Here is a 12,816-nt window from a genome sequence, read left to right on the forward strand (position 1 = left end):
GTTTTGAAAACACCTTCACGGATCTTTTCTTGTTAGATTCTCAGAGCAACCGTATGAGTTGGCACTCTCAAAATTCAGTTCACAAACAAAATTCAACTGACAGAAAAACCCACAGCTAACATTAATTATACTTAATGCTAAAGACTGAAATCTTTCCCCCTTAAGATCAGGAAAGGTGTCTTAAGAGCAAGGATGTCTACTCTTGCCACTTCTATTCAATACTATATGGAAGTTCTAGCTAGGGCAGTTATGTAAGAAATAGAAATAAAAGACATCTGTGACAGAAAGAAAGAAAGAAAACTCTATTTGTGGATTGCATGATCTTATATATATAGAAAATCCCAAAGAAATTTTACCAAAACAAAAATTTGTTTGAGGTAATAACCAAGTTTAGCAAAGTTGTAGAATATAAGATCAATATCCAAAAAATCAGTTACATTTGTATACACTAGCAACGAGCAATCTAAAAAATGAAGTTAAGAGACTTAATTCAGAATAGATTTAAAATTCTTAGAAGGGAACATTAAAATCTGCATGACCTTGGATTAAGCAGTGTTTTTTTTAAGATGTGATATAAAAGCAGAAGCAATTAGGAAAAATATGTAAATTGGACCACATCAGAATCAAAAACTTTGATGGGTCGACACTATCAAGAAAGTGAAGACAACTCACAGAATGGGAGAAAATATTTGCAAATTATATATCTGATAAGCATTCATATCTGTGTACTTGTGTTAGGGTTATTTAGAGGAATAGAATCAATAGAATATATGCATAATTCTAAAAGGGAATTTTTTAGTTTGGCTTATATGGTCAGAGGTCACAGTGGCTGTCTGTGCACTGGAGAGTCAAAGGAACCAGTAGCTGCTCAGCCCCAAAAGCTGGGATCCCCAGAACAAGGGGGACTAATGATGTAGCCCTAACCTGAACCTGAAGGCTTGGAAGCTCCCTGGAGAGTCACTGTGCGAATTAACATTGAAGAGCTGAAGAAGTTGGAGTCTGATGTTCTCCACAGCAGCAGCAAAAATGAACCTGCTCAAGAGGAATTGAGCTTACATGTGTTGCTTCTGCTTTTGTTCCATGGCCCCTAGTCTATTGCTTGGTGCCACCCATACAGAAGGCAGGTCTTCTCCCCTCAGTTTACTGACCCATATGCTAATCATCTCTGAAAACACACTCACAGATACACTCAGAAGTGAGATTTACTAATTTCCTAGGTGTCTCTCAATCTGATTGAGTAGACATTGAAGATTAACCATCATATTACTTGTAGGTATATATCTAAGAGAATTGAAAACATGTTCATAATACATTTATGCATGGATGTTCATAGCAGCATTATTCTTAATAGCCCCAAAGTGGAAACAACTCAAGTGTCCATCAGCTGAGGAAATGATTAAATGTGGTATATCCTTACAGTGGAACATTATTCAGCCATAGAAAAGAATGAAGTCTGTATAAATGCTACAATCTGGATGAACCTAGAAAACATTATGCTAAGTGAATAGGCCAGACAAAAGGACAAATATTGTTAACTGTAGCACACAGCATGAGGTTGAATGGGTTCTGTCTCATGAATTCAAGGAATGAGATCCATGAACACAAAGGGTGAGAGCAAAGAAGCAGGATTTATTAAAGTAATAGAGAGCAGAGCAAAGCTCCTGCAGGGTGAAGACAGTTGCCAGTGAGTAGCTGTTATCTAGGGGTTTATATGAATCTACAGGGTTAAGGAAGTTAGTCTCTGACCCAATCCTGGCTAAGGCACTTGTATCCACGAGCTCTTCAGGTGCCCTTTTGTCCAGTCAGGTTACCATGCCTTTTTTGGAGGAGGTTTGGGCATTAGTCAACAGATATCAGGGTTTTTTTTTTTTTTTTGCTTATACAGGAATCATCCTGAGCTTGAGACCTGGCTTGTGTTTATGGTCTCTTAGCACTGTTACACAGAAAACAGTGCCACACATACAGAAGGCACGTTTTCTCCCCTCAGTTTACTGACCCATATGCTAATCATCTCTGAAAACACACTCATAGATACATCCAGAAGTGAGATTTACTAATTTCATGAACATCCATGCATAAATGTATTATGAACTTGGCGGGGCTCAAGTTTTCTATCTGCCTATCCCAGCTCTTTTTCTTACCCCATAATTCTATTATATGAGGCATTTTTGCATATGGCTTCTTGGACTCAGCATTATGTTTTTGAGGTTTACTCATGTTATATATATCAATAGCTATTTTCTTCTTTTTGGTACTGGGGATTGAACTTGGTCACTCAACCACTGAGCCACATCCCCAGACCTATTTTGTATTTTATTTAGAGACAGGGTCTCACTGAGTTGCTTAGCACCTTGCTTTTGCTGAGGCTGGCTTTAAACTCGAAATCCTCCTGCCTCAACCTCCAGAGCCGCTGAGATTATAGGCATGTGCCTCCACTCCCAGCTGCTATTTTCTTTTTAATTGCTGAGTACTCTTCCATTTTATGAGTGTATCACAATTTGTTTATGCATTAATCTTTTGAAAGATATTTGTGTCATTTACATTTTGAGTCTATTATGAATACAGCTGCTATGAATGTTTACATACAAGTCTTTTTGTGGACATGTCTTCATTTCCTTGGTGAAAAATTCAGGGGTATACTTGCTGGGTGACATTAACTATAGGAAACTTCATCACATTTTTGCCAATATTTGACGTTGTCAGTCTTTTACATTTTTTTTGTATGTTTCTACCCAACAACTTTTTTCCTTTTTCAATAATTTATAAATTAAAGGAATTTAAAGACTTAAATGATATCAGAAGGTTCATTCATTGTATGAATAGTTATCGGTCTAAGATAGGGAGTGTTAATAGTATCCCTAGAGACTCTTGGAGAGATAATTGTAGGACACACAGGTTCAACTTTTTCTATGCCATTCACTCCTAGTCCTACATGGCTTCAGAATTTTAAGAGAAAGTATTATAAGAATCTATAGCAGAGGGATTCTATAGGCTGAAGGTGGGTATTACATGTGGTCTTTTTTGTTTGTTCTAAACCAGCACTACCCCATGAAACTTTATAGCCACTAGCAGCACTTGAAATATGGCTAATCTAACTAAAAACTGAATTATTTGTTAATTTTTTTTCCTTGTGGTACTGGAAACTAAACCCAGAGCCTCCCACATGCCTGTAAGTATTCTTTATCACTGAGCTACATCCCCAGTCCTAATTTTTTTTTTTTTGGTGGTGCTGGGGATTAAACCCAGAGCCTTGTGCATTTGAGGCAAGCACTCTACCCACTGAGCTATGATCCCCTGCTCCCCCCGCCCCCATAATTTTAATTTATTTTCAGTCTTATATCTGGTGGTTCCTTTATCAGAAAGTGCAGTTCTAAAATGTTATTTATTTATTTTTTAGGAAAGATCCTTTTAGAGGAGATGTAAGTGAGATTGTCAGCTGAGCTGGCCCTGGGGCAAATTCATGTGGTTTGTCCTTCTCTTTCCTGTGGGGATATGTGTCTCTCAAGAGATGTCTCTTAACCAGTCTCTTAAGCACCACAGAGGAAGGACTGGCAGATGCACCAAGGTTACAGTTGGGGTAGGGGTAGCTAATTGTGCTAACTTAGTGATTTCAAACTCAAAATAAGCCTTTAGTAATAAGTCAGGAACCACATTCTGTTTTTCTTTCTGTTGAATTTGTCCTCCTGAATTATTTGGTAAACAATAAAGCATTAAATATTAAATCATTCAATTTTTAAAGTGGTCCTTTAGGTAAAGGGTGTATTATTTAAATGCTAAAGCAGTGTAATGTTGCCCAAAGGAATCCTGGCTAAATTCCCTCAATTTTTGTTTGATGAACAGAAGCAAATTGCCTTTCTGTATTTTCAAGGCTCTCAATAAATAATGATATAATTATTTTCACTAAAGTTTCTATTAAAGGCTTGTTGAAATTTTCTTTTCTTTTTTTTTTTTATTGATTGTTCAAAACATTACAGAGCTCAAGACATATCATCTTTCATACATTCGACTCAATTGGGTTTTGAACTCCCCAAATACATAATACAGACTCACTTCTGTTACATACTCACATTTTTACATAATGGCATATTAGTGACTGTTGTATTCTGCTACCTTTCCTATCCCCTACTATCCCCCCTCCCCTTCCCTTGAAATTTTCATTCTTTTTTTTTTTTTTGGTACTCAGGGTTGAACCCAGAGGCACTTTACCACTGAGTCACATCCCCATCCCTTTTTATTTTGAGACAGGTTTTCATTAAGTTGCTTAGGACCTCGCTAAGTTGCTGAGTCTGGCCTTAAATTTGTGATCCTCTTGCTGAGTCCCAAATTGCTGGGATTATAAAAATGGGCCATTGTGCCTGGTGGAATTTTCATTCTTTAGAGAGCAAGTAGTTTATAATTTTTGATAATTCAGATTATTATAATGAAAACATTTCTTCATTGTTTAGGCAGTTCAGTATTGCAGTAACTCAGATAACTAAACTTACATAAAACTGACTAACAATTTTGTATAGCTATAGTGGTTGTTTTTTATTACTGTTTCCTAGAGGCAGGGTCAATGTCAGAAAAATTATGGAATTTTCCCTTGGCATTACTGTGGTAAGTAGGCAGCTACTATTTATAGGGATTTACACTTTGTTGAAAAAAATGAGATATCCTGCTTGGCTTACCATAAAAACACAGATGCTTCTAGATTCCAGTAGGGAGGCCTTTTGCTCGCAGCATCTGTTTTAGTAGGTTAGCCAGATGACTTCTATAGATTTTTATTCTCTCTTTGTTAAAGGACACTGACAAGCAAACAAGTTTACAAATGAAAATGTTAACTTGGCATTTTGTAAATTTTTTTTATTACTTGGGAATATCTGGTTGGTTTTTTGTTTGCTTGTTTTGCAGTACTGGGGATTAAACCCAGGGGCCCTCTACTGCTGAGCTACATCCTTAGCCACCCCCCTTTATTGAGACATGGTCTCACTCAGTTGCTGAAGCTGCCCTTGAACTTGGGATCCTCTTGTATCTGCCTCCTGAGTAGCTGAGATTACCAGTGTATGCCACTGCCCACAGTTGGCAAAATCAGTTCTATGTAACTTTGAACAATTGTATTACTTCCTAAATAACCATGAAGTGATCAGTACTTTGCATTCATGTTCCTTGGATTGTTTATTCTTCAGTTGAGACAGATAGGTATTGATCAATAAATTTATATATTTAATGGGTGTTTAATGAATACTGACTGTCAGACCAGGTATTAGTTCCAGAAACTATAGATATGAGCAAAATATAGTCTCAGTCTTTCAGAAACTTATTTTCTTATATGCAGTGCAAACATGTAGGCAGATAGCAAAAATATAGTCAGGTGCTTCCAACTGAAGTTTATTTTATCTCTTTAGTTGGTAGGGAAGGTGTTTAGGAAGCCCACTTAGAAAATGTAATGTTTAAGCTGAAAATGGTAGAATGAGTAGGAATTGCCCAGGCAAGGGGCAGAGGGTTGGTGAAGGAATACAAAAGGAAGAAACTCACAGGCTAAAGAGACCCTGGGAGGGTGTTAGATACCTGGTCAAGGTGTGACCTTGGCAAAATGCTATCTCATTCAGCAAGCAGATTTGTGATCTTGGCTGTTCATTTCATATGCTAAATTAGTGACTTCCAAACATTTGATCATGAATCCCAAAATTAAAAAATGTCTTATGTACCCCCAGTATATATCCATACTTAACATATAAAAAAGATGTGCTAAAACTAAATGTACAATAATCTCATGATTTTTATTTTATTAATAATACATACAGCAAAGTGATACATCATTCTTTAAGATGTTGCTGTATGTATTCAGAGGGCTATTTCTAAATTCAGTTTATCTTTTTTTAACAAGTGATAACTTTTTAAAAAATATATTTATTTACTTATTTTTATGTGGTGCTGAGGACTAAACCCAGTACCTCACGAATGCAAGGCAAGAGCTCTACCACTGAGTTACAATCCCAGCCCTAAATTTAGTTTATCTTGATACTTGATTTTAATTGCATGTCAGTGTCTGGATCAAAATGAGGGAATTTGGCTGCACTTTTGAAATCATTTTTTTTTTCTTGAACTTAATAGACGGAACTCTAGGTAGGGCAGAGTGGTTGGAGGGGAAGGGAAAGGGGCATGGGATTATTAATGATGGTGGAATGTGATGATCATAATTATCCAAACAAAGTACAGGTATAAAGACATGAATTGGTATGAATATACTGTGTATACAACCAAAGATATGAAAAATTGTGCTCTATATGTGTAATAAGAAATGTAATGCATTCCGCTGTCATATATAAATGAGAAAATTGATATAAAATAAATATAAATAAAGTACTAGTATTTTCTTATATCCCAAAGGATTGTCTTGTGAACGTTTCCTACTTTAGCCCAAAACAACTGGGATGATGATTTTGAAATTTTTAGTTAAAAGCATAGCAAAAAATGATTCATCTTATTCTATAAATTTGTGTTTGGGAGACAAATTTAAGAATAATCTGCTTTGGTTTGAGATTTGAGGGATGAACACTTATAAAAGGAATGTGTCCTAGTGTCATGCTCCCCGGAAACTTAGAGAACAATGGGGGGGGGTTATTGGTTAAAAACATCATTTGAACATTTTGCTAGTAACTGCTAACCAAAAGGGCCACTAATTGTTTTTCTTTTAAAGTATTCCTTGTAATTATTTTTGTTGAAAGAGGTTTAAAAGATAGGTTTTCTTAATCTGTAGGAGACATGATTCATAGCCACTTAGGATCTCTTATAACAAGATGCTTTTTGTAATTTGTGGAATTAACTTCACAACACTTTCATCAGCCAAGATTCTTTTCTAGCCAGGCACAGTGGTGCATGCGTATAATCCCAGTGGCTTGAGAGGCTGATGTAGGAGGATCGAGAGTTCAAAGCCAGCCTCAGTAATTTATTGAGGTCCTGAGCAACTTAGCGAGACCCTTTCTCAAAATGAAAAATAATAATGGAGATGTAGCTCAGTGGTAAAGTGCCCGTTGGTTCAATTCTTAATACCAAAAAGGAAAAAAAACAAAACAAAACATTCTTTTCTGTGAATGAAATGATAGAATGGAAAGCCCCTTATTGTATTGGAGTCCAATAAGCTGAGCAAAAAAAATTATTTATTGTCTTATAACCTGTTTAGGACTGGTTTCAAGGACTTAAACTTTGTCCAGTCTGAGTTTCCATAAAGCTATTTGTCTATGTTTCTGCTGACTGCTTTCTTTGTGACCATTTTACTGTCTTTTTTGAGTAGAAAATCTTCCTCCGTATGGTAATGCAGCAAAAAGAATGCTTTTCTTTTAGTGCCTGTACATATAAAATCCTGTGGGTGAGTTAAAGTGTATATGTGTGTATTCTGTGATTGGCAGTCCCATAAACCCACATGAAATGAGGGAGGATTTGTTTCCCAAAGGAAGGGTTTGCGTCTACCACAGAAGGGATTCTAGGAGTGAAAAACAGTAGAGGTTTTTTACAAGTGATGAAGAATACAGTTCAGGAAGACATAGATAATCTTTAAGGAAATAAATCCTAACTTCATTTTATCTTCTTAACCATTGATTTTTATAGAGCATGCAAGCTGCAAGATGTCCTACAGATGAATTGTCATTAACCAACTGTGCAGTTGTGAATGAGAAGGATTTCCAGTCTGGCCAGTGAGTATCTGTTTTCTTTTAACCTGCAAGTTATATTTAAGAAACTCCAAAGAGTAATTTTTAGGAAACTTCAGAATTATTTTTGTATTGTTCTTCCTGAATTGGAAAATGAAGGAAATGAGAGTTAGGCATTTTAATTATTACTGTATCTAACTTTTAAAAGACATATATAGCTTGTATATATCACTCTTAATTTTTTATTAATTTTCTTCACAGAGCTAAACATACTGGTTATCTGATTCATTGCTAGCATAGTTATTAGGTGTTTGACTCTGGAGTCAGATTGTCTGAGTTGGGGTCCAGGCTCACCATCTCTGTGTCTCTGTGTCCTGATCTTTAAAATGGGCATGATGCTAATATCTTCCTCAGGGTAGTTGTGAAGATTAAGTTACACAGATAAAACACTTAGAATAGTCCCTAGCATGTAAATAAGTAAGCTCTCAATAAAGTTTAGCTATTTAGAACATTATTACTATGATAATCTGACAGACTAAAGTTGGTAGATGCATGAGAAATGTGGAATCTTTGAAAGCATTTTCATCATAATTTGTTTCAATTGATTCACATCACCCACTAATCTTCCAAGGACCCTGCTTCCAAGTTCTGTGCCATACACATGCTTCTGAGATTGATAGAGATTAGGAGTTGAAGGGGCTGTACCAAAAGTCAGTCTAGGGACATAAAGAACAAAGGAGCAGGATTTTAATTGAGCTTTAGAGTTAAGAGGCATTGATTATATACTTGATTATATTAACATTATTTCCAGTGCTAAACATTCTTTGATGCTAAATTGAACACAAGACTTTCAACAAATAAACTGAAGTATAGGTAATCAATGTGAGAATTTGTTTATGAAATGTTTTCATATATGTTGAAGCAATATGTATAGAAATGCTAACCTTTAGCATTAAAATTATAGTATCATAAAAGATTATCTAATATTATTGTCATTATTTTATTTTTTTGATACTCAGGATTAAACATAAAGGGACTTTACCACCAACCTACATCCCCAGTCCTTTTTCCTTTTTTCACTAAGTTGCTGAGGCTGGACTTGATTCTCATGCTTCAGCCTTCCAAGTTGCTGGGATTACAGGGTGTGTGCTGTGTGCCTGGCTGTAAAAGATAATTTTAAAAATGATAATTGAGCTAGCAGTGTACCACAGTAGTAAAGTACTTGCCCAGCATCCATGAGGCCCTGGGTTCGATTCCCAGCACCACAAAGGAAAAGAAAATATGGTGCTGTTGGATAACAGAATTTAGAACTTCTATTTTATAAACAGTCCTTGTTAGTCTCTTAATGTAGAAGATTATTACAAAATAAATATATGTATTTATGAGTAGCATTTGTGCAGGGTATTAGCATAAAATTCTTTGAAATTGTAAATATTAATATGTACATGAAAGCTGATGTCATTGGGGAAATTTTTTCATACTTTTCATCTTTTTATTTTATAGTGTTATTGTTTTAGCTTTTGAGGGTCTGTTAAATTTTTTTAATGAATATTTCTAAAAACTAACTTTGTTTTTTACTGCTATGTTCTAGCTCTTTTATCTCTTGTTCTCCTGCCTTTATTTTGTTAGGATGTGTGAAATAATTCTCAGGAGAGGAAATCTATTTTTTACTTAATATCAAGGACTCTAAATCCCTGTTTTCTGATTTATATAAAGTGGAAAGTGATGAAGTTGATTTTTTTGGATTAGATGTACTCTATTGAACTTGACTGGATTCCATTTGATATGTCCATGGCCCAAGGTGGTCTTTATTATGTGTATGTGTCTGTCTGTCTGTCTGTCTGTGTGTATAAACATGTATGTATGTACTGGAGATTGAACCCTAGGGTACTTTACTGCTGAAATATTCCCCGGACTTTTTATTTTGAAACACAGCCTTGCTAAATTGCTGAGGGTTTCGCTTAATTGCTGAGCCTGGCATCAAACTTGGGATTTTCCTGCCTTAGCTTCCCCAGCTGTTGGGATTACAGGTGTGCTCCACCATGCCTGGCGGCCCAGAGTGCTCTTTATGTCTGGAAAACATTTTGAATTGCTGATAGTTTTTGGAAACTAAATCTGTGATTCTGTTTCTTCAGGACTGTCATATGGTGCGATACTTCTATCTGGTACTCATTAGACATCAGTTTGGGAAAAAATATATTTAGAAATTATGTTTTCTTTTTCTTTGATATGAAGTACTGACTATGTTTTTGGTTTTCTTTTAGGCATGTGATTGTGAGGACCTCTCCCAATCACAGGTACACATTTACACTGAGGACCCATCCATCAGTGGTGCCAGGGAGCATTGCATTCAGCCTACCTCAGGTAATTCAGATGTTCATTTATTCTTTCCTATTCTTGAAAGTCATACAAGAGTCCATTCATTTTAAGCAAGCATCACTCTCTAAATTATTTATTCATATTTAAGAAAAATACATAGGTATTATATAAGTAATTTAAAGATATATTCTTATCATATTTTTACTATGGCTACATTTTATTGCCTTGATTTTTTTCTAATTTTTAAAAATTAAGCAGTAATACCAGTCAGCCATTAGATATAGTGTCAAATGATTTTAATGCTAACTCTCAGGGTAACAGAAATGATATAAAAATAATCTTATTTGTAAAATTGACATCTAATAGTAGAAGTTTTATAATATAATGGTATCAGACTAAAGAACATGAAAAAAGTAGTTACCTCAAACTATAATTTAACTTGCTAGGCTCCCCCAACAACTGGAAGGGTTGTGATTCCAGTTATAACTGGGGGTGGGTTCTGTGGAGTCTATTTGGGTCCCAGTGCTCATAGTACATGACAATGGAGCACCACAGGTACAAGCATGTATCATTTCCCACTTATCATTTTACCCAGGCTAGTCACCCCACATTCCTAAGCAATGTGAATGCTATCTTACCTCTTTCTAGTTAGTAAACATTGATTTATTTCTTTATAAGAAATTAAGCATTATTTATTTATTTAAGGTTAGAGAAAGAGATCAAACACTTGGGAACTATTAAAGATCTCCTGAAACACTCAAAAATTTTGGGAAATCTTACTGTTCTCCTTTTTTCTGTTTGGATGCCTCTCCATTATTAGGACTACTTTTCACATTTGTTTCTGCAGATTAACAATTTGGGATATCCCATGGTTTGCCAGCTTTTAGAGAACTTTTTGGGATTCCAGTAGTCAGAAGTAGCTTGAGGTAGCCATTTCTCTTTGTCTCTGCTTTGTAAAAATTTTCCCCCAAGATTTACTCTAGATCAGGCACTATTCAAGTACTTTTGAATGTGTTAACTCATTTAATTCTTGGAACAACCCCATACAAGAGTTACTATCAGTATCATCCCTTAATGCTGTTTGGGGATTAAAGTACAGAACCTAAATGCGACTACATATACAGCATGTTCCTGTATTTCATGTTGGCTAGATGTGAGTTGGGATTTTATAGAAGAGTTTTTTTTTTAAGGGAGATGAAGAGCAGAATGGTGAGAAAGCTGGAAGGAGAGTGCTTGTTACATGATGCACCATCTTCTAAGCTTCACACTGTAAAATCCAGTGTTCAGATGAATATGCAAACTATGGATTTCCAGCCCAAAACTATTTTTCTCACTGTTCTTTGGCATATTATCAGTAATTACTAATTTTGAATTTATAACAAGCCAGCCCCAAATTCCTGCCTGCATATAATCTGTCTTCCCTTTATACAGTCTTGCTACTTTAGACAGAATCAGGGAGAGGCTGAAGTATGACTGTAAAACCTGAAAATTCTTTATCCATACACAAAGAATAGTCATGACTATGTAATGATTTGAGTCCCTTCTTGGGTTTCCATATAGATTATCTGACCAGTTGTAATTTAGTTTTCATGCATTAAATTTCTTTTTATGATACTGTACAAATAGTAAAACTAACTGCAGCAGTATATTTAGAACACTGAAATATCTGATATAGTAAAGACTTCAAGAGCATAGTATTGTATAGAGAAGCATCCTACTCAGTGGGCCAACTTCACTGTAAAAAGGCTAGCTTCATGTGTTTTATGCAGATGTTCAGAAGTTATCTCTAATCTATGTATTAATTTCCCAGAGCTTTGTTTCAAAGAACCACAAATTGTATTTCTTAAAACAACATAAAAAATATCAATAATAAAAAAAAGAAAGTTCAGAAGACAAAAACTCTCGTAGTTTTTGAAGCTAAAAGTCTGAAATCAAGATGTCAACAGCACCATGCTCTCTTTGAAGGTTCTAAGGAAGAGTCTGTTCCATACTAACTTCCAGTGTTGCTGGCAATCCTTGATGCTCCTTGGCTTGTATACATCACTGAAGTCTCTGCTCTTTCATCACATGGCATTCTCTCTGTGTCTGTGTGTTTCTTCTTTTCTTAAAAGAATACCAGTTATATTGACTTAGGGCCCACTATAATTCAGTAGGATCTCATCTTAACATGATTACATCTGCAATGACCCTATTTCTAAATACAGTCATGTTTACAGGTACCAGGGACTAAGACTTCACCATATTGGAGAGGATGCAGAATTCAATACATGACAACATACAATATTTTTGTCTTAGAATGTGTTCTTCTTTTCCTTATTTCTTTAATTTTGATTGATTTTATTTCAAGTGCTTCTTTTTCTCATTTATTTTTTAGCGAAAATGGGCTGGACTTTCTATTGGGCAAGAAATAGAAGGTAAGTATATGTTTTTTTAGCCACTGAGATGGATGTTCTATATGGTTTTATCAGTTATCAAGATCTATATACTTTTCTATTGTTATTGGACCTTAAACATTCATTCTATTCAGAGTATGGGTTAAAACTCTGAGAACTGGAAGGAAATAGTTATGGGATCTATGTCCTTACCTTCTTTTCTCAGTGAAGTGTGTCATTGAGAATGACAATGATATGATCATCATAGTTCATTAAAAGAACGGCAAAGAAAGCAATTGGTGACTTCAGGGGGAAAAAAAAGATTAAGCTCCTTATGGAAAATAAGCCAAAGAGCTAATAAACAAAAACTGGCCTTGTCTTTCAGGAGTATGAATATGTAATCAAATGATTTTGTGTCAACTTCATGGATACAGTAGGGGAAGGAAAGGAAATGCAAGTATAATTAAGACAGTTTTTTTCTGCTTACTTTTACAAGT

At 35.3% G+C, this 12,816-nt stretch overlaps 1 protein-coding gene across 2 annotated transcripts in view; it reads left to right on the forward strand.

Moving 5' to 3' along the window:
- Nsf (N-ethylmaleimide sensitive factor, vesicle fusing ATPase) overlaps positions 1-12,816 on the forward strand; it is a 147,843-nt gene that overhangs the window by 14,925 nt on the left and 120,102 nt on the right. For both annotated transcript variants that reach the window (XM_021728362.3, XM_005328151.4), the window contains exons 2-4: positions 7,588-7,673; positions 9,893-9,992; positions 12,322-12,361. In XM_021728362.3, coding sequence (XP_021584037.1) covers positions 7,588-7,673; positions 9,893-9,992; positions 12,322-12,361 — 226 coding nt within the window. The remainder of the gene's footprint in view (positions 1-7,587; positions 7,674-9,892; positions 9,993-12,321; positions 12,362-12,816) is intronic.

The sequence above is a fragment of the Ictidomys tridecemlineatus genome, chromosome 3 (genome assembly GCF_052094955.1).
Source record: "Ictidomys tridecemlineatus isolate mIctTri1 chromosome 3, mIctTri1.hap1, whole genome shotgun sequence".
Taxonomy (NCBI): Eukaryota; Metazoa; Chordata; class Mammalia; order Rodentia; family Sciuridae; genus Ictidomys; species Ictidomys tridecemlineatus.